At 39.2% G+C, this 19,797-nt stretch overlaps 1 protein-coding gene across 9 annotated transcripts in view; it reads left to right on the top strand.

Annotated features, from left to right (window-relative positions):
- The window catches only part of LOC124110779 (polyhomeotic-like protein 1), a 37,091-nt gene that overhangs the window by 9,189 nt on the left and 8,105 nt on the right, over positions 1-19,797 (top strand). For all 9 annotated transcript variants that reach the window (XR_007220401.1, XR_007220402.1, XR_007220403.1 and 6 more), the window contains 8 exons: positions 5,278-5,473; positions 7,014-7,069; positions 12,030-12,341; positions 12,503-13,177; positions 13,643-13,766; positions 14,138-14,317; positions 14,824-14,927; positions 19,466-19,594. Coding sequence is in view for 6 of the 9 variants with exons in the window: in XM_046470189.2 (XP_046326145.1) it covers positions 5,278-5,473; positions 7,014-7,069; positions 12,030-12,341; positions 12,503-13,177; positions 13,643-13,766; positions 14,138-14,317; positions 14,824-14,927; positions 19,466-19,594 (1,776 nt within the window). In the remaining 3 variants the exon portion in view is untranslated. The remainder of the gene's footprint in view (positions 1-5,277; positions 5,474-7,013; positions 7,070-12,029; positions 12,342-12,502; positions 13,178-13,642; positions 13,767-14,137; positions 14,318-14,823; positions 14,928-19,465; positions 19,595-19,797) is intronic.

Here is a 19,797-nt window from a genome sequence, read left to right as displayed (position 1 = left end):
TAAACATTCTCCACTGTAAACATTCTCCACTGTAAACATATTCTCCACTGTAAACATTCTTCACTGTAAACATTCTCCACTGTAAACATATTCTCCACTGTAAACGTTCTCTGCTGTAAACATTTTCTCCACTGTAAACATATTCTCCACTGTAAACATTCTCCACTGTAAACATTCTCCACTGTAAACATATTCTCCACTGTAAACATTCTCCACTGTAAACATTCTCCACTGTAAACATATTCTCCACTGTAAACATTCTTCACTGTAAACATTCTCCACTGTAAACATATTCTCCACTGTAAACATATTCTCCACTGTAAACGTTCTCTGCTGTAAACATTTTCTCCACTGTAAACATATTCTCCACTGTAAACATTCTCCACTGTAAACATTCTCCACTGTAAACATTCTCCACTGTAAACATATTTTCCACTGTAAACATTCTCCACTATAAATATTCTCCACTGTAAACATATTTTCCACTGCAAACTTTCTCCACTGTAAACATATTCTCCACTGTAAACATTTTCTCCACTGTAAACATTCTCCACTGTAAACATATTCTCCACCGTAAACATTCTCCACTGTAAACATATTCTCCACTATAAACATTCTCCACTGTAAACATTCTCCACTGTAAACATTCTCCACTGTAAACATATTTTCCACTGCAAACTTTCTCCACTGTAAACATTCTCCACTGTAAACATATTCTCCACTGTAAACATATTCTCCACTGTAAACATTCTCCACTGTAAACATATTCTCCACCGTAAACATATTCTCCACTGCAAACTTTCTCCACTGTAAACATATTCTCCACTGTAAACATTCTTCACTGTAAACATTCTCCACTATAAACATATTCTCCACTGCAAACTTTCTCCACTGTAAACGTTCTCCACTGTAAACATTTTCTCCACTGTAAACATATTCTCCACTGTAAACATTCTCCACTGTAAACATATTCTCCACCGTAAACATTCTCCACTGTAAACATATTCTCCACTGTAAACATTCTCCACTGTAAACATTCTCCACTGTAAACATATTCTCCACCGTAAACATTCTTCACTGTAAACACATTCTCCACTGTAAACATTCTCCACTGTAAACATTCTCCACTGTAAACATATTTTCCACTGTAAACATTCTCCACTATAAATATTCTCCACTGTAAACATATTTTCCACTGCAAACTTTCTCCACTGTAAACGTTCTCCACTGTAAACATTTTCTCCACTGTAAACATATTCTCCACTGTAAACATTCTCCACTGTAAACATTCTCCACTGTAAACATTCTCCACTGTAAACATATTCTCCACCGTAAACATTCTCCACTGTAAACATTCTCGACTGTAAACATTCTCCACTGTAAACATTCTCCACTGTAAACATTCTCCACTGTAAACATTCTCCACTGTAAACATATTCTCCACTGTAAACATTCTTCACTGTAAACATTCTCCACTGTAAACATATTCTCCACTGTAAACATTCTCCACTGTAAACATATTCTCCACTGTAAACATTCTCCACTGTAAACATATTCTCCACTGTAAACATTCTCCACTGTAAACATATTCTCCACTTTAAACATTCTCCACTGTAAACATTCTCCACTGTAAACATTCTCCACTGTAAACATTCTCCACTTTAAACATATTCTCCACTATAAACATTCTCCACTATAAACATTCTCCACTGTAAACATATTCTCCACTGTAAACATTCTCCACTGTAAACATTCTCCACTGTAAACATTCTTCACTGTAAACATTCTCCACTGTAAACATATTCTCCACTGTAAACGTTCTCTGCTGTAAACATTCTCCACTGTAAACATATTCTCCACTGTAAACATTCTTCACTGTAAACATTCTCCACTGTAAACATATTCTCCACTGTAAACGTTCTCTGCTGTAAACATTTTCTCCACTGTAAACATATTCTCCACTGTAAACATTCTCCACTGTAAACATTCTCCACTGTAAACATTCTCCACTGTAAACATTCTCCACTGTAAACATATTCTCCACTGTAAACATTCTTCACTGTAAACATTCTCCACTGTAAACATATTCTCCACTGTAAACGTTCTCTGCTGTAAACATTCTCCACTGTAAACATATTCTCCACTGTAAACATTCTTCACTGTAAACATTCTCCACTGTAAACATATTCTCCACTGTAAACGTTCTCTGCTGTAAACATTTTCTCCACTGTAAACATATTCTCCACTGTAAACATTCTCCACTGTAAACATTCTCCACTGTAAACATTCTCCACTGTAAACATTCTCCACTTTAAACATATTCTCCACTATAAACATTCTCCACTATAAACATTCTACACTGTAAACATATTCTCCACTGTAAACATTCTCCACTGTAAACATTCTCCACTGTAAACATATTCTCCACTGTAAACATTCTCCACTGTAAACATATTCTCCACTGTAAACATTCTCCACTGTAAACATTCTACACTGTAAACATATTCTCCACTGTAAACATTCTCCACTGTAAACATATTCTCCACTGTAAACATTCTCCACTGTAAACATATTCTCCACTGTAAACATTCTCCACTGTAAACATATTCTCCACTTTAAACATTCTCCACTGTAAACATTCTCCACTGTAAACATTCTCCACTGTAAACATATTCTCCACTATAAACATTCTCCACTATAAACATTCTCCACTGTAAACATATTCTCCACTGTAAACATTCTCCACTGTAAACATTCTCCACTGTAAACATATTCTCCACTTTAAACATTCTCCACTGTAAACATTCTCCACTGTAAACATTCTCCACTGTAAACATTCTCCACTGTGAACATTCTCCACTGTAAACATTCTCCACTGTAAACATTCTCCACTTTAAACATATTCTCCACTGTAAACATTCTACACTGTAAACATATTCTCCACTGTAAACATTCTCCACTGTAAACATATTCTCCACTTTAAACATTCTCCACTGTAAACATATTCTCCACTGTAAACATTCTCCACTGTAAACATATTCTCCACTGTAAACATATTCTCCACTGTAAACATATTCTCCACTGTAAACATTCTCCACTGTAAACATTCTCCACTGTAAACATTCTACACTGTAAACATATTCTCCACTGTAAACATTCTCCACTGTAAACATATTCTCCACTGTAAACATTCTCCACTGTAAACATTCTCCACTGTAAACATTCTCCACTGTAAACATTCTCCACTTTAAACATATTCTCCACTATAAACATTCTCCACTATAAACATTCTCCACTGTAAACATATTCTCCACTGTAAACATTCTCCACTGTAAACATTCTCCACTGTAAACATATTCTCCACTGTAAACATTCTCCACTGTAAACATATTCTCCACTGTAAACATTCTCCACTGTAAACATATTCTCCACTGTAAACATTCTCCACTTTAAACATATTCTCCACTATAAACATTCTCCACTGTAAACATTCTCCACTGTAAACATATTCTCCACTGTAAACATTCTCCACTTTAAACATTCTCCACTGTAAACATATTCTCCACTGTAAACATTCTCCACTGTAAACATTCTCCACTGTAAACATTCTCCACTGTAAACATATTCTCCACTGTAAACATATTCTCCACTGTAAACATATTCTCCACTGTAAACATTCTCCACTGTAAACATTCTCCACTGTAAACATATTCTCCACTGTAAACATATTCTCCACTGTAAACATTCTCCACTGTAAACATATTCTCCACTGTAAACATTCTCCACTGTAAACATATTCTCCACTGTAAACATATTCTCCACTGTAAACATTCTCCACTGTAAACATTCTCCACTGTAAACATATTCTCCACCGTAAACATTCTCCACCGTAAACATTCTCCACTGTAAACATATTCTCCACTGTAAACATATTCTCCACTGTAAACATTCTCCACTGTAAACATATTCTCCACTGTAAACATTCTCCACTGTAAACATTCTCCACTTTAAAGATATTCTTCACTGTAAACATTCTCCACTGTGAACATTCTACACTGTAAACATATTCTCCTCAGGAACCATTGTGCATGTTTTCACCAATGATTATTCCTGAATTATTTAAATATGATTTTCAATGTTGGAAAGCACTTCTATGGCCATTACTCTGCCATATTTGATCCTAATGTTTGATTAGTTGGACAGGGCTCGAAATAAGCTTTGGTTGGTTCTAATCCTCATTACTTATGTAGAAAACATTTGAATATCAATGCAAATGTCAGTTAAAACTTCCCATTGTTGTTTTGAAAAAAATAGAGGTCATGTTAATATAGAAATAACCTATAAAGAGCATGGGGCTAAATGCTTAGTTTTACATTTTTGCATTGAAAACAATGTTAATACACAGTGTTCAAGTACCACTGACATTTGTATTTTCCAATTTCCTTACTTTGCTTGGAGTACTAAATAAATCCTTGTCTCAGAGTTTTCACTTATCAGATCAAGATCTTGTCAATTTTATGTCAGTATTTATGTAAGGTTTGTATATCATGCTTGTGGTGGATCATCAATCAATGGATACATACAGTATTCATTCTCTTAATGTTTCGTGTCAATACGGGGAATGAAATATTGTTTATCATCTCATGGGATCATTAATCTTAACACCCAAGTGATGAAGGTTACTTCATGTGCTCAGTCAGGTGTGTTCGAAATAAGTGGGTAAAGCAAAGCCACTGATCCTCAACTCTTGCATGATATGTCAGAGTATATCACATGAGATTAACAATAATAACAGTTAAGAAACTAAATTTCCATGATCACCAAGAAATAATGAAACTGAAGGTTTTGTGTGCTGTCCAGAGTTGTCCCTTCGATTCTGCTTGCTCATTCACCATGTTCATCATCAGTATAATGTGTACTGACTGTGTAGTGTATGAATCTATGTCACTCTCCAGGTCTGTATGTGGGGGCCCAGTTGTCTGAAGCACCACACTTGGTTGGCCTGCCATGTTTGTATTGCCTTTTTTTTAAGGCAAGATTCACCCTGATTGGTTTATTGACACCATGCCATGCTCAGGCATTTCACTATGTACTGGAGACCTGCATCTCTTCTGGCAACTCCCACGTATTGCTGACACGCCAGGATATAACTGAAATATGTTGAGAGTGGTCCCATCACTGTTTCAACTTCCATACTTCAGCCTAGGTGACAGATGTTTATGCTATATCCTTCTATGGACTGGGAAGCAGGTACAGTGTCATGACGTCTGTTTGCAGCCGGGGATGATTGTGACCACTTCAGTAACAGCCACTTCAGGGAGTAACGTCAACAGTGTCAAGGGGTCAACCAATGGGAACAAGTCTCAGTCCATACAAGGGCCCACTCAAGGCCAGGCAACAGCTCTCGTAGGGGGCAAGCCTGCTGTGATGTCGGCCCAGGCTGCTGCCCAACCTCTAGTGCTGGGACAGATAGGTAGGTGTGGCAGTGGCCCTCGGACCAACCAGAAAATAACCAGGGATTCAATAGTTCAGTGATTGAGGGCTCGATAATGAAATTAATATTGATTGCACCAAGTGCACATTGACATGAAAAACTAGTTGCACCAGACAAAATTAGGTTGCACCTTGTCCCATAAATTTACCAAAATATATAAAATCTCAGATATCTGATGACTGTGTCATGTTTTTAATAGTTAGTACTTATTGTTACAGTCTAAATATCATAATGTGAAACGGTGGTCAACCTCAGGGATTAAACTTCTTTAGTGACATTGCACTACATCGTCTTGAATATACTTGCCAAATGCCTTTGCTGCGTACATCCAGGGCCCCACAGATGGCTGCGTATTTATTGACTGAGTGAACATGATGTTGTACCAGCATTTTGTTTTGTTCCATCAATGAACTTCAGTTCATACCTTAATTTATCAGATTGCTTCTGAATTCAAAATTTAGAATGATACATTATATCGTGATGCGTATCCCAATACGGCCTTGTGCATCGCAAAATATTGTGATATACTTTATCCCTTCAGTACCCGACCCCAGTATTGAATGTGTTCAAAGATTGATGTTGTGTGGGTGATTAAGGGTTAGTGAAGACACAAACTTTGAATGTTTTTACATGCAGTTAGTTCATGTCGACATAATATTAGGCTGCACTGGGGCATGTTATGTACAGCTAAATGTAACAGTATACACAGGACCTTTATATTGGCCGTTAAAGCTGAACAGATTCAGCCCAGTTATTACCGGGGATGGCTTCTTCACCCACAAATCTATGTACTGTACAATGTCTGTGCTTCAGCATTACTCCTACTTGGCATGTGGGATGAAATAGGTGTCCAGAACTCCTTGCTTGTAGTAGCTGACTCAATGAGGAATTCTTTATTTTAAGTCTCAATAACGAACACGGTGCTGGCTTGTTTTTCGTTATTCAAAAGTACTGAATAACTAAACATCTTTGGACAATGTAAGGCGAATCTACTGTCATATCAAATGAGTTTCAGTATATTTCACCACATTACTGTAGTTTAATATACAGCCTTTGAATAACAAACCCGGTGCTGGCTTGTTTTTCGTTATTCGTAATAACAAGTCACGAACCCGCTGCTAACTTCAGGCCCCTCAATGAGGATCGACTACTTACAATGTTACACACACCCAACTGTAGGATGTTACACACTGAACCTTACTTACTGTAATAAAACTATATCATACACAATACCTTCCTTTTCCTTAAAAATTATATAACATAACAAAAAAGATTTGCTCAACTTGATCCCCCTCCCCCCTCCTTTGGTGGTGTCCCAATCAACTTTGGACATTAAAGCCTTCTGCCTTAGTCAGTGTGCGGTATAGTGCAGAGAGTATTTATGCTTCCATGAATGATGTTTCTGCACAGGAAATCTGTTGTCCATGTTGTCAGCTGCAGCTGTTACCCAGAGACAGGATGTGCAGCACTAATTGTCCCATTGTGTGTTCAGTGCTGCAACTGTGTATTGCACTTTCAGGTGCCGTGTTCTCGGGACAAGGAACGAACAACCCTAACTTCGTGGCCCAGGTGGCGGTGAGTTGTATTCTTGCTGTTATGCTGTGATGATGGACACAATAATGTTCACTGTCTCTGACTGTGTTGAAATGAATAACTTGATGGAGTCAGTAATTAAGATGACGAAGTACTGCCAGTATACTTCCTTTGTCTGTTGTGTCAGTGGTAGACAAAGAACTTAGCAACTGCTCCATGTTGTGCCCTCAAGGTTTTTAGTGCACTTATGTACAACAATTTTTAGCCCTGTGTTTACCTTGGGGGTTGTTTGCTTGTCGGCATTTAGAGTTTAAAACTTGCCTTGTTGTTGGTTTGAGGAAATTACATGGGGCCATTGGCCATGGGGGATAAAATACAGAAATAATTATGAAAATATTTTTTGAAACATCCTTAACTGTAAATTATTACACTAAACATGTTTATGTTATTCTGCAATAATCATAACAGGGAGCCACACACTGCCCTAGACTGGTTTACCTGCCTAGAGTGCTTGCACTCCTCACCTGCAGCCAGTAGGAGGCGGAGCCCCGGATACCAGTCTCCCTCTATCCGACCTATTTCCCAATTCAGCATTCGCTGCGGTGAATGTTGACCCATTTCCGTGTAGCGAGATATTAGCTCTTTGTAACAGTGTGAATAATAGAAGTGTCAGGCTATAGGAGTAAACATATAACCATTAGGGAGATAACTCTCATTCAGTATGGTTCGTGGTTAAAAATTACACTCACACGCACACTCACAACATTGTGGGTTTCAACTTAACAATATCTGCATGTCTCCATGTGCAGATCTACTTCATTATAAAATAATATTACAACATTGTAGCTATTACTTTGAAAGATTAATTATGAAACAATATTAATAACTTTACCTCTCTAGACATACCGTTGTAAACAGTATCATGTATACCACTATGATTGTGTCAACTAAATACCCCAGGTTCCTTGAAAACCAAACAAATGTTTCAGGAAGTCTTTGTCGTGAATACATTTACTAGGTTTATATTCATAATATTTTGTTTTCTACTTGTATATTACATAAATATTTAACTCTTTCAACACCGTAGGGCGGTTTTCCGGCCAAGAAGCATCGAGTCCCCAGAAACCGTTGGCCGGTTAACCGGCTAAGCCGTAGTCACGTCAAAATAGTATATATTTTTATGGACCTACCTGTAATATCATTCATTTTTTAAATCTATCACATTTCAATATCCATTTCAATTTATCATTTTTTATTCACGATTTCCCGCGATGTTATTGAAAATAAAATTCTCGGACACACATTTCGACAACGGGTCCACATCGAACATGTCAAAGACCAAAACAAAGACGTTTTAAACAAATCTTTAAATATATCATACAAAGTAATACATAAAATCAACAAAAATATATCTTAAAGTAATCAAACTTATATCTAAATTATTATTTCCATCTTTTCGTGCAATTGCGTGTAATGTAAGTCAAATGACATCTCTTTCGTCGCCTTGAATTCTCGGCTCGGACACGATGTTTAATGCAAAAATATATGCATGAAAAATCTTTGTCACAGCTTGTAACCTAGCACGATACATTCACGAAGTTCCATATTTTTAATATATATCATGATTTCCTGCTTAAAGGGGAAGTGTACACGCAAAAATTACTTTCTTTCTTTTTCTAAACAAAACGCAATTTTAGAATTAGTTAGTATCTGTGTTTGAAAATATACACTCATTTTTTTCACAGTGAAAGTAGGAAGCTCACAATAGTGTGAAAATGATATGCCGTTATGAGGCCTTCGTTTTTCGAGCTAAACAGGCCTGAGTTATCTCCCTTAGATTATGACGTAATTGGTGCCAATTCAACTGGGTCCCTGTCTATTCTGAACGCAAAAGATATCAAGTACAAGTTTTCGGTAAAACAACATGGCCTACGACACACTCCGCGCAGTGGTGACTCAGCATAACACTATGCTGGCTGGCATCTGAGACGCTAGAATCACACACCTGTACCTACACCACGTGAAGCGGCTCTAACAAAGCATGATGACGTCATAATGTTTATCAATTGGCACCAATGACGTCATATTGCAAGGGGCATAACCCATGGTGTTTTTGTTATGGAAATAGAACACTTGGTAAATGTGAAAAATATAAATCGTTTTAATGCAAAACATTTGTTGATTAATTGTGATATTTTTATATTTTTGTCATTGACACTTCTAGGTTAACACTTTTATTGTGGAAAAAGTACAAGAAAATTAGGTTCATTTCCGTGTGAACTTGCCCTTTAAAACGTTCAGAATAACACGATTTAACAAAAATCTTCCGCCAACTTCTGAAATTTATCAAACACAAGCTTGGTATCACAGCTGTAATTTGATTGGCTGCCTCAGGTCACGTGCTCAAAATTGACCAATCACGAAATTTGTAGCAGATTTCAGCAAGAAAGCGTCATTAGAAACCAATTTTAATCCAATGAAATCGTTTGTTATTACTACGGAAAAAAACCAGGCGATGTTACAAGCGTGTAGATGAAGGAATAAGCTTTCCAGCAATGTGTCATATGCTATTCTTCGACGAACGTGTTATTCATACGAAGCCTCGAAAACGTGTTTTTTTCTTCATGTTATCGGGAAATGGGTGATGACAGAAACTATTTTCCAATTACGTAAACAATGAAAATAAAACAGAAATAGGTAAGTGGATTTTATGAAATCTAATATTTGCCGAAAATCGTCAAGTTTTCACTTCCTTGGTCCTTAATCTGGATGTTAACAACGTGTTAGCTTACATTTTTTATTTACAACAAACTTAATTGAGTTGTTAATGCATTATTTTAAATAATGTGAAAAACATAACTTTCATATTTATAAACCATAGGATCAGACCTTTCAAAATGTTGGCTTCGTCTATCACACAAGAGTCTCTGGGAACTCGGTGTCCCAGCAGTAAACACTTCAGGTTGACTGGTGTTGAAAGAGTTAAACTGAAATGTGCCCTATTCTCATTCCTGATTCTGAAGATCCCACATGCAGGTTACTATTTGTTTTATCCTCTGGGTTACACATGTGCGCTTTTTGATAGTATCGGTATTTGCATTAATAATGCTACAAACATTCTTTGCGCCGTGTTGATCCTCTGGATCAAAGTTATCTTGTTAGATTATCATGTTAGTTTTTAGTATTTATGCTGAAAATATTGAATATAAATAAAGACGGTATCTTTTGTCTTTATTATATATACTGTTGACATTTTCAACTTTTGACTACATAAGTTGGTAACCATTGGTAACCCTCCCTTAACACTGACATGTGTCTTGTATTACCAGTGGGTGTGGCCCACCAACCCAGGCTGTAGGACCAGTCCTTATACCATGTTTACATCAGGGATGTGAAATTTCCGTGGAAACGCATAAAACTGTTTTTTAAAACAGTAGTCCTTGGGGGAAAAAATCATCTTCCACAAAAAATATTATCAAAGATTTTTTTTAAAAACTCCGAAAAATATTATTGTGATTCCGGACAACCATCTCGGATTGTCCTGTTTTCAATCAGAGCTTTCAGCATCATATATATGCCTTTATTATTATTCATGACACAATACTATCGTCGGATCAAAGGTTTTTGGACATCATACGTTTTCTATCACCAATACTTGCACTATAATGTTGGGTGTGGCGTCACACAGAAATTGTAAGTACTCAGATGATTGCTTGTTTTAAGATAAAGTTGTCATTTAGCCTATAAGTGAATGAGATGTTTTACAGTTGTTCATGTGATTAACGAGAAAACTATGAATGTTGCTTCAGCATCCGAAATATCTATTGTATTAATGTCTTATGGGGGGTGAAGTTTATGTATTGAACCCATGCGCGGAAGCTATGCCTGATTTTTTAAAAGTACTGATTTAACTTGGAAATTGTACTGCATCCGCCATCTTTGTTTATTTGACACTGACTTTTGCCATTGACTTATTGCATTTCTTGGAGTGAATGTTGGCAAAACTGCACAAAATTGCTTAAAATGAAAATGAAATCAATTTGTTTTTAAATTTCGGGGGGGGGGGGGGGGGGGGGGGGGCTACAGTTTTCCTCTAAACCTGCTCACATTCCTGATACATTGCTGAATGGGGCTCTGTTCCAATCTGGCCCAAACATACTGTGCCTAATCAAGTCAATTACCAATATTGGTGCTGAAAAGTAAACTAAAATAAGCCTTGCCACAACTGTGTTCTGTATATTTATTTACCCAAGGAATTAATTTTTTTTTCACATGCTTAACATGTCTGGATTTAGTTGTACCATCAGAATACAGTATGGAGTAAACAAAGTCTTTTGAATTTATTTTGTAAGTTGTATCAATATACCCCAAAACTAAAAGAGCGAGAGTATGTAGTTATACGAAGGAATTCCATCCGTCCATCCTTCCTAGGATATTTTTGTGTGCAACCTATGACTTGAAAAATACTGATTAGATTCTTTTCAAACTTTGTGAACACTTTCTATACCAATAGGAGAGGTGCAGTGCAAAGTTTGATTTCAATATTTGGATTTTTGGAAAAAATACAGCTATTTAGCATTTTTTATTTAGAATTTTTTACTTAAACATTTGTGTGACCTATACCTTGAGAACTACTACATGGATGCTTTTCTAAATTTTTCCAGGTTTGGCGACTGGTTGATTGTGTGTTGATTACCTGCCGGCTTGGATCATTGCTCATAATATCATTCAGTAGATTGTCTGGCCCAGACTTGATTATTTACAGGTTGCTTTCATATGGCTGGACTACGACCTAGTTTGACGTTAAACAACAAACAAACAAATGAAACAAAAAAACAAATGAATGAAACAATCTCACACCCATGGAGTCATGTTTGTCTAGAAGCAGTAATATTGATAATGAACAGAAACAGTACTGAACATGCTGAAAGAATTGTGTAAATTATGTTTTCTACAATTTAATAAAAGTATAGACATAAAACCTCTGCCGTCCTTCTTGCAGTCCTCCAAGGGCCAGGCAGTTTCCCTCTCCCACCCGGGCCAGCCACAGCTCATCACATCACAGGCGCCACTTCGGCTCAGTCAGCCACAGTTGGTCACAAACACAGGCCAGATCATCACATCGCAGCCCATGCTCACCAATCAGGCTGTACTTCAGGCCATGGCTAGTTTGCAGCAAGGCTTCCCATTGGCTGCCCACCAGCCCCTATTGAACCATGCACAATCCCCAGCCATCCTGGCTGGCCAATCACTGTATATCAGGACAGCTAATCCCATTCAGACACAGCAAAGCATGATGGCAGCTAATATGCAGGTAAGAAAATGTTTGACCATCTTGAATGGTCAAGATACTGTTGTTGATTTTATAACCTCATTTATAATGTTATTTTCATTAATTTACCCCTGGTGTTATTTCTGGATATCATATTGGTGGTAGATTGTGGTTTTCATTATCCTGTTGATGGACTTTTCCAGGCAGCCTTGGCCAATAGTATGAAGGGTGGCAAGATGGAGATGCCACAGAACCTACAAGTAAACACAAAACCCAGTGGAGGTTCTTCAAAAAGCTCATCACAAACTGGAAAAACACTCCTACCATCTAAGGCAACCACTGCCAAAATCCCACCTACTCACATATCTGGCCAAGCCACGAAACTGAACATACCAACTGTCATCCCCAAACAGTCAAAAGGACGGACAAAATCCCAGTCCAAGTCCTCATCGTCAGTCCCCTCCACCCCAACCAGTACAAAAACACCCCCTGTCAGTCACTCCAAACCAGCCACACCCACAAACCAACCCACCATTGTTGTGCCCCCAGCAAAGAGCCAATCAGATTCTGAGGTGGAAAGGGCAAAGAAGTCGACACCACCTCCTGACATTACTTCCACTAAGGAGAAGTCGGGGAGCGTGACTGTTGACGAAGGAAGCCCAGAGGAAAAGGACAAAGACGTTATTGATGACAATGATAAGCCACCAGTTATCACGAAGGAGGTGGAGACGCCGATGGACACATCGATGCCAGATAAGCCGCCTCCACCGCTGGAGCCAGCCACAGTTGTGGAAAAGCAGAAAGCTATTGTGAAGCCCCACATCCTGACTCACATCATCGAGGGCTTCGTCATACAGGAGGGACCAGAACCCTTCCCAGTAGGTCTCAGTGTGGAACTTGAACTATGAGGAGTGATAGCAGTGCATATTGGCGACCCCAGTGGTCTAAGGCGCCGCAATTAACTGCAGAGTTGCGGCCCTTGGGCATGCCAGAAAAAATTATTGTTTGAATCCCAGTTCACCCAATTTTTGTTTCTAGGTTTGTCAGCACCATACTCATGCTCGTGGGTTTTTTCAAAGTGGTAAACATCTTAGACATGCATGACTTTGGGCTTCCCTCCCACATTAAGCTGACATGCCATGTTATAACTGGAATACTGTTTAAGTGGCGTTAAACTCATCTGACTCACTCACTGAAATTAAGCAACATAACAATATGAAAAGAGACCAAGCAACTCAATATTAATGCTTGCAACTGTTCTGTTTGTTTGATGTTAGTGTCTCATTAGGTGATAGTCATGTCTATCCTGAGTTACTTGGATGCTCATGGTGTATTGGCTGCAGGTGCAGCGGTCGTCCCTGCTGACGGAGTTCATCCCCCCCAAACCTACTCGTACCGACAAGGACTCAGATGAGGAGCTGAGTGAATCCCTCATGGACCTGCCGCCCCCGCTTCTGGAGCCTGAAGGTGGGTGTGGGGTAACTATGGCAACTGCAAAAGCAGGCTAGGGAATCAACTGCCACCTGAAGGTGCATGCTATCCGAGTGTAAAACTGAGACTTGACATGTTTCTAATATTTAAATGAAGCCATTTGTTGTGTATATGCTGTTTTTATGCTTATAACGAACTATGGTTATTACAAACTACAATTAGTGGTCCCTTTGAGTTCGTTATAACCATAGTTTACTGTAGAATGAACACAAACCCAGATTTTTTATCCCAGATGTGTCATCAATTTTTCTTATGTCAATTTTAATGTTTCTCATGTCAATGATGATAAATACTGATATAAATGTTAAGAGCACAAAGAAGCTGTATCTCATCTTTTGTGCATGCAGGCTTGCCAACACGGAGCAGCACCGAGACCCAACTGCAGCCCAATATGCTGAAGTGCGAGTACTGCGGCAAAATGGCCACTGCCGTCAAGTTCCGGCGCTCTAAGCGGTTCTGCTCCATGGCATGTGCCAAGCGCTATAACGTGGCCTGCTCTAGACGTGTTGGCTTGTTCAAGAACAAAGGTGAGAAAAAAAGAATCAATAATGTTGGTTTGTTATTTGAAACTTAGGATTTGTTAGAGAACATGCATGAATCATTATTCATTGTTTACACATTTGCAGTTCAGTTTCTTCAAAGCAATGATCGCTAGTCTCCGACTTTTTCCAGACTTTAAACAGCCCTAGAGCTGTGATCACTTTGTCAATAGAGACCATCCCCAAATGGAAGCAACAGTTTGTTAAACTAACATAAAAATATGTGTTTTTTGCGACCTCGCCTTTTTGTGAAGAGCCTCTTAAACTTTGAAAATTTTTCAGTTTGTAGAGTAAGAATATTTTTACTCATAACCAAGAAGCAAACTCCTCACGCTCTGAAAGTAAGAAGACTCCATGAACAAAAACATATTTCATAATGCATTGCCATTATATATATGATTTCACTTCCACTGATATTTTTCTGAAACCAAAAAGTTGATAAAAGTGAAAGTTTCATAGACAACCGAAGCAATTGGCGGACATCTTGTCACCAGCAGGTACAGTGAAGCTGGTCAAGAAGAGGAAGCATCCCCTGGCGGTTAGGAAAGGCTGGCGACCGGGAAGAGGGGGCCGCCTCGCTTACAACATCAATATGAGAGTGAGGGCACTTCTTGCTATCAACAGCTATTTAAGACATTGTTGTCCATCCATGGATGAATTAAGTTGAGAAATGTTTCATGTCCATCCATGGATGAATTAAGTTGAGAAATGTTTCATGTCCATCCATGGATGAATTAAGTTGAGAAATGTTTCATGTCCATCCATGGATGAATTAAGTTGAGAAATGTTTCAAGTGTTTCATGTTTCATCATTAGTTTTGTGTTATTATTGTTCTGTCAGTGTTTTTAGTAAGATAACCTGTGTGTTCCTGGGAAAGGGAGTCACTCTTATTTCAATTGTGAACTATCTCCGTTGTTGTGGTATTTGGGAGAAATGGTGTCAGTCATGCCCAGGGTTTGCCCTGACACACAAAACCTGCGTATGTGACACAATCTGAGGAGAAAATATGCAATATTATTTCTCCATTGCATCAGTCATGACGCAGATCATTCAGACTGTCAAAATTAATATATTTCACTATGGGATCAGAACATTAAAATTGGAAACGGATATATCCCTTGACAATAAAATAGAACTGATATCAGCTTTGTCAACTGTTGGAAATCCTAATGTAAAAAAATAGACACCCACAGGGCAAGCTCTCGGTTGCAGCCAGAAATAGAAATAAGTTTCATTAGTTGCCTCAAGGGGTGGTTGAATTTCCAGTATTATGAAAAGATTTCATCATTATGATATCTAACATCAATTAGTATTTTGTTGAAATGACTCCCTGTATTACAGTTAAGGAGTCATGATGACCTCCAGTTAAAATAGGCTCAGGCAAACCCTGCACACTGTACGTTGTCGTTGGTCCAGCTATATAATTGGCCATATATCCCTAGAAAGACTGTTTTCTTAATTAAATATTTGAATACATTTATATATTTATCTTTCCATCTGTAACTTGCAGAAAATTAATAACATCTTCTTTCTCCTGTCTTATATGGTGATCAAAACAAGTGGGCCCACATTTGTATAGGAGTAAAGCTTCATTACTTTAGGCTGGCCAGATTTATTTCGTCATAGTGATTGCAACATGGGGGACCACATTTATTAATCGCAAAGTTCCATTTATTGGTACTCATTTTCTAATATCGCCTAGCTTCATTAAGTTACTTAATTAGTGCTGACGATCATTTTCTAAATATGGGCTCACTTTTTCCATCACAGTGATTGCAAGAGGAGAGACCACATTTATAAATTGCTAAGCTTCATTTGGTTGGATTATCCTGTTTTCGATCAGAACTTTCAGCCGCATAGGTTTTCGCACATCATACGTTTTCTATCATGAATGCTTGCACTATAACGTGGGGTGTGGCGTCACACAGAAATTGTAAATACTCAGAGTCAGATGATGGCTTGTTTTTAAGATAAAGTTGTCTATAAGTGAATGAGATGTTTTACATTTGTTCATGTGATTAGCGAGAAAACTATGAATGTTTCTTCAGCGTCCAGAACATGGGGATATATGTTGTATTAATGTCTTATGTTTGCAATGGAGTTTTGTTTTTTCAACAAAAGGTAAGTAAGTACAAGGTAAGTTTGTTGACCCCAGACCCCCGACCCCCGACCCCCGACCCCCCTAGACTTTTCCTCTCTTTTTTTCGGGAAAACCTGATTTTTAAATAGACAAAATAGTGATTGGTAATACAAGCTTGTTTACGTAGAACGTATTCTCTACAAGTGCGTTTAATTTCGAACTTTTGATAAGGCGAGCGGAGTTAGCTCCCTTCTCGAACTACCGAGATTGCGGTGTCGCCAATAATCTTTAATTTTTTAACCTTTCCCACATTACTTCTTAATGCATTTACAGCTTTCTTTTGACAGAAGAACAAGGCTGTGTGAGGTCCAGCTGAAGAAAGAGTTGTTTCAACCAGTTGTGAGGCAGACCCAATCGCAAAGCGCCCACATGATGATGGAAGTGATGTTACATATTTTCACATTACTATTTGTCAAAAGAATGACAAGTTGTGTTCAATATATTTGTCCAGCAAATTTGTGTCATCTGTTGGTTTTTCATTGTTGATGAAATATATGTGATTTATCTGGTGTGTTTTCGTGAAGGTGACTAAAAGTGTGATGAATATTTTGAATATTTTTCATGCTCTCGTACATCGAGGCACACTTTTTATATTCTTGTTTATGGCTTGGTAATTATGTATATTACCTTATCTAAAGCCTCTCTTTGTTTTACACGTTTATTCTGCGTAATTGTAATCCTTTAACCCCATTAACTGGGTTCAAACATTGGATTATTATCCCCTATAGTTGGGTACATTTGGGCCTCGCAAATTCTGCTTTAATTGCGGATTTATGCTTGCCTGTTTTGTCCATTGTCGTGTAGAAAAGTCATGTAAGGACCCTCACCCACAGTGTCTTGGTTATACTGGTATCTCTTCGTCAGGACAGAAGTGTCAGTTTTGTTCTCCTCTATCCCCACCTTGCTTTGCAAGGTATCTACAGGTATCCAGGAAGCACCTTGCACGGAAGAGCCTACAACACACGAGGAGGATGTTGAGACTCCAGAGCCTCCTCTTGAGCGCTGTATTACCCTTGCCTCCAGTGACGCCAGAGATTCCGCAGGTGCCGAGCACTGTGCCACTTCCTACGCTGTCAACTCTCACAGCGCCACCTTTGATGTCAGCATGTCAGCGCCTCTTCCTCCTGCTCAACAGGGTTGTGGTCTTCCTGCTCCACATGGCTTCCAGCAGACCTACATGGATCTTGCATGGATGCATAGCTTCATGCAATTTTTGTTCCACCAGAACTATGCGCCTCACCTTTTTTCTTCGTACCAGTCAGTGCCTTACGAATTTCCAGCACCCCCTGCACTTTTAAGACAGGGGTTGAGTTGACAAGAACGACACGATATGGTCACAGCCCACCTGCATTCCTCAAGATCCTATGTTCAAGGATAAGGTCACTGCGCTGGATGGTTCAAGAGGGAGGACTTCCCCATTTATGACTTTGAGGTAGCTGATAGTGCTCATGTCCTTGAAACCGACCACTCTCAAGATCCCTGTGACACAAATGGCGTTTATTGAGACAGAGATTAGATGCTCCTTGAAATCATTGTCAGCTCTGGCTTCCTCATCTTGTGCCAGAGACCAGGATCTGACTGAGACAAACGTCAACCAAGTGGATCATCTCCAGGCGGTCGTATATTATCAGCAGAGGAAGCTCACCTGGCCCTTACCTACTAGGATTTGGAATTGAAGCGCAGACTACTTCGCCAGCTCTAGTCTGTGACTTCTCACTTTCATGGCTAGATATTTGAAACTCATTCCAGGATTTCCAGTAATGCGTGAGATGAGACATGTTGCCCAGAACTTAGCTCAATGCTCTTCTAGGACGGGCAACTGTCGTGCTCTGCACTTGGCCCTGAAAAACCAGGCTCCAAACCAGTCTTTCTTTCAAGAGAAGGGCATGGAAGAGGGAATTCCCAAGGCTCTTATCAATCCTGCCATGGCAAATTCCAAGGCAGGGGTGGGACAAGAAGAAGAAACATTGAATGCCCTTCACCATTACACCTCTCCCCTTGATTGTGGGCGTTGAAGATGAGGAGGAACTCCTCTTGCACTGAGGGTTTTCATCCACTGCTTCAAGACTCAAGAGGTGCTCCGAAAGGATGTTTCATTCCAGTGTTCAAGACATCCACGACTGAAGTCAGCCGCAATACCAAATCCCTATGGTTACACGCCATCATTCTTCAGGCATATGAGGCCACTGACCTTGATCCTCCTAGAGCCAACAAGCCTCATGAGATCTGGGCGGTCGCCTCTACGATGGCTATCCACAGTAATTGCTCCATCAGAGGCATCATGGAAGGAAAGTTTCAGCCCAGCAGGTCAACAATCCTAGAAGCCAATATCATGTCAATCTGTCAAGAACCTGCCTTACCTGATGACACAGAGGGTGTCTCTATGCTGCCAGCATTGGCTCGGTAAGTCAGGCTTTGTACTCGAGAGTCATTATTTTCTATTGCTGCATTTTACCTGGACATCATCACACTCTCATTCTTTCCAGGGATAGGATTGGTCAATTGGCAGCCGATCTTCTCAAGGGATGCACTATATGGATGTCTACATGTTGTCAAGGGTGTTTCTGAGGAAGACATCTGAAGATATGCCCACCACCGTAATATCCTATACAGATGCATTAAGGAGTAATGCAGGATAAGTTAAACAATTTAGTAAAATCGAAATATTTTTTACACTTATATACTTATCCTGCATTACTACGTCTAAGGGCCCACTGTCAAAGAGCTTCCTCACCACGATGTCTTCAGATGTTACGATTAAGCAGTAATGTGAAGATATGTGACGTCATCACATCCGTGGTCACATGAGCGCTGTGCAATGGGGTCCACCTCACAAATGGATGGAACAAGTTTTTCTTCAGCTGGACATATCACAGCTGTCAACAGAAAGCAGTAAGTGCATTAAGGAGCAATGCAAGATAAGTATACAGATTTAGATTTTACTTAGTTTCTGTGTGAATGTTCCCTGTGATGTGAGCTGGGTGCATGTGTTGCAGCTGCCAGAGGAGGCCAGCAGTTCTAACAGTGGTCAGGAGGAGACCAGTTCCTCTCCCACCTCCCCTATCCCCTTGCCGGACATGGAGATGGACACTCTCTCGCCATCCTCAGAACCATCCAAGTGGACGGTAGGTTGCAGGTTACACACACTCCATCACACACACACACTCACAATCACACACACTGTCACCAACAAACACACCTTCACCATCACACACACAATTACCATCACACACACACACACACACACACACACTCTCACATCACACACAGTTTCAATCACACACAATCTCACCATCACACACCGTCACAATCACACACTCTCATCATC

This window comes from Haliotis rufescens, unplaced genomic scaffold (genome assembly GCF_023055435.1).
Source record: "Haliotis rufescens isolate VD_foot unplaced genomic scaffold, xgHalRufe1.0.p SCAF_13, whole genome shotgun sequence".
NCBI lineage: Eukaryota > Metazoa > Mollusca > Gastropoda > Lepetellida > Haliotidae > Haliotis > Haliotis rufescens.
Note: the sequence above shows the minus strand (reverse complement) of the source record. Positions and strands in the feature narration are given on the sequence as shown.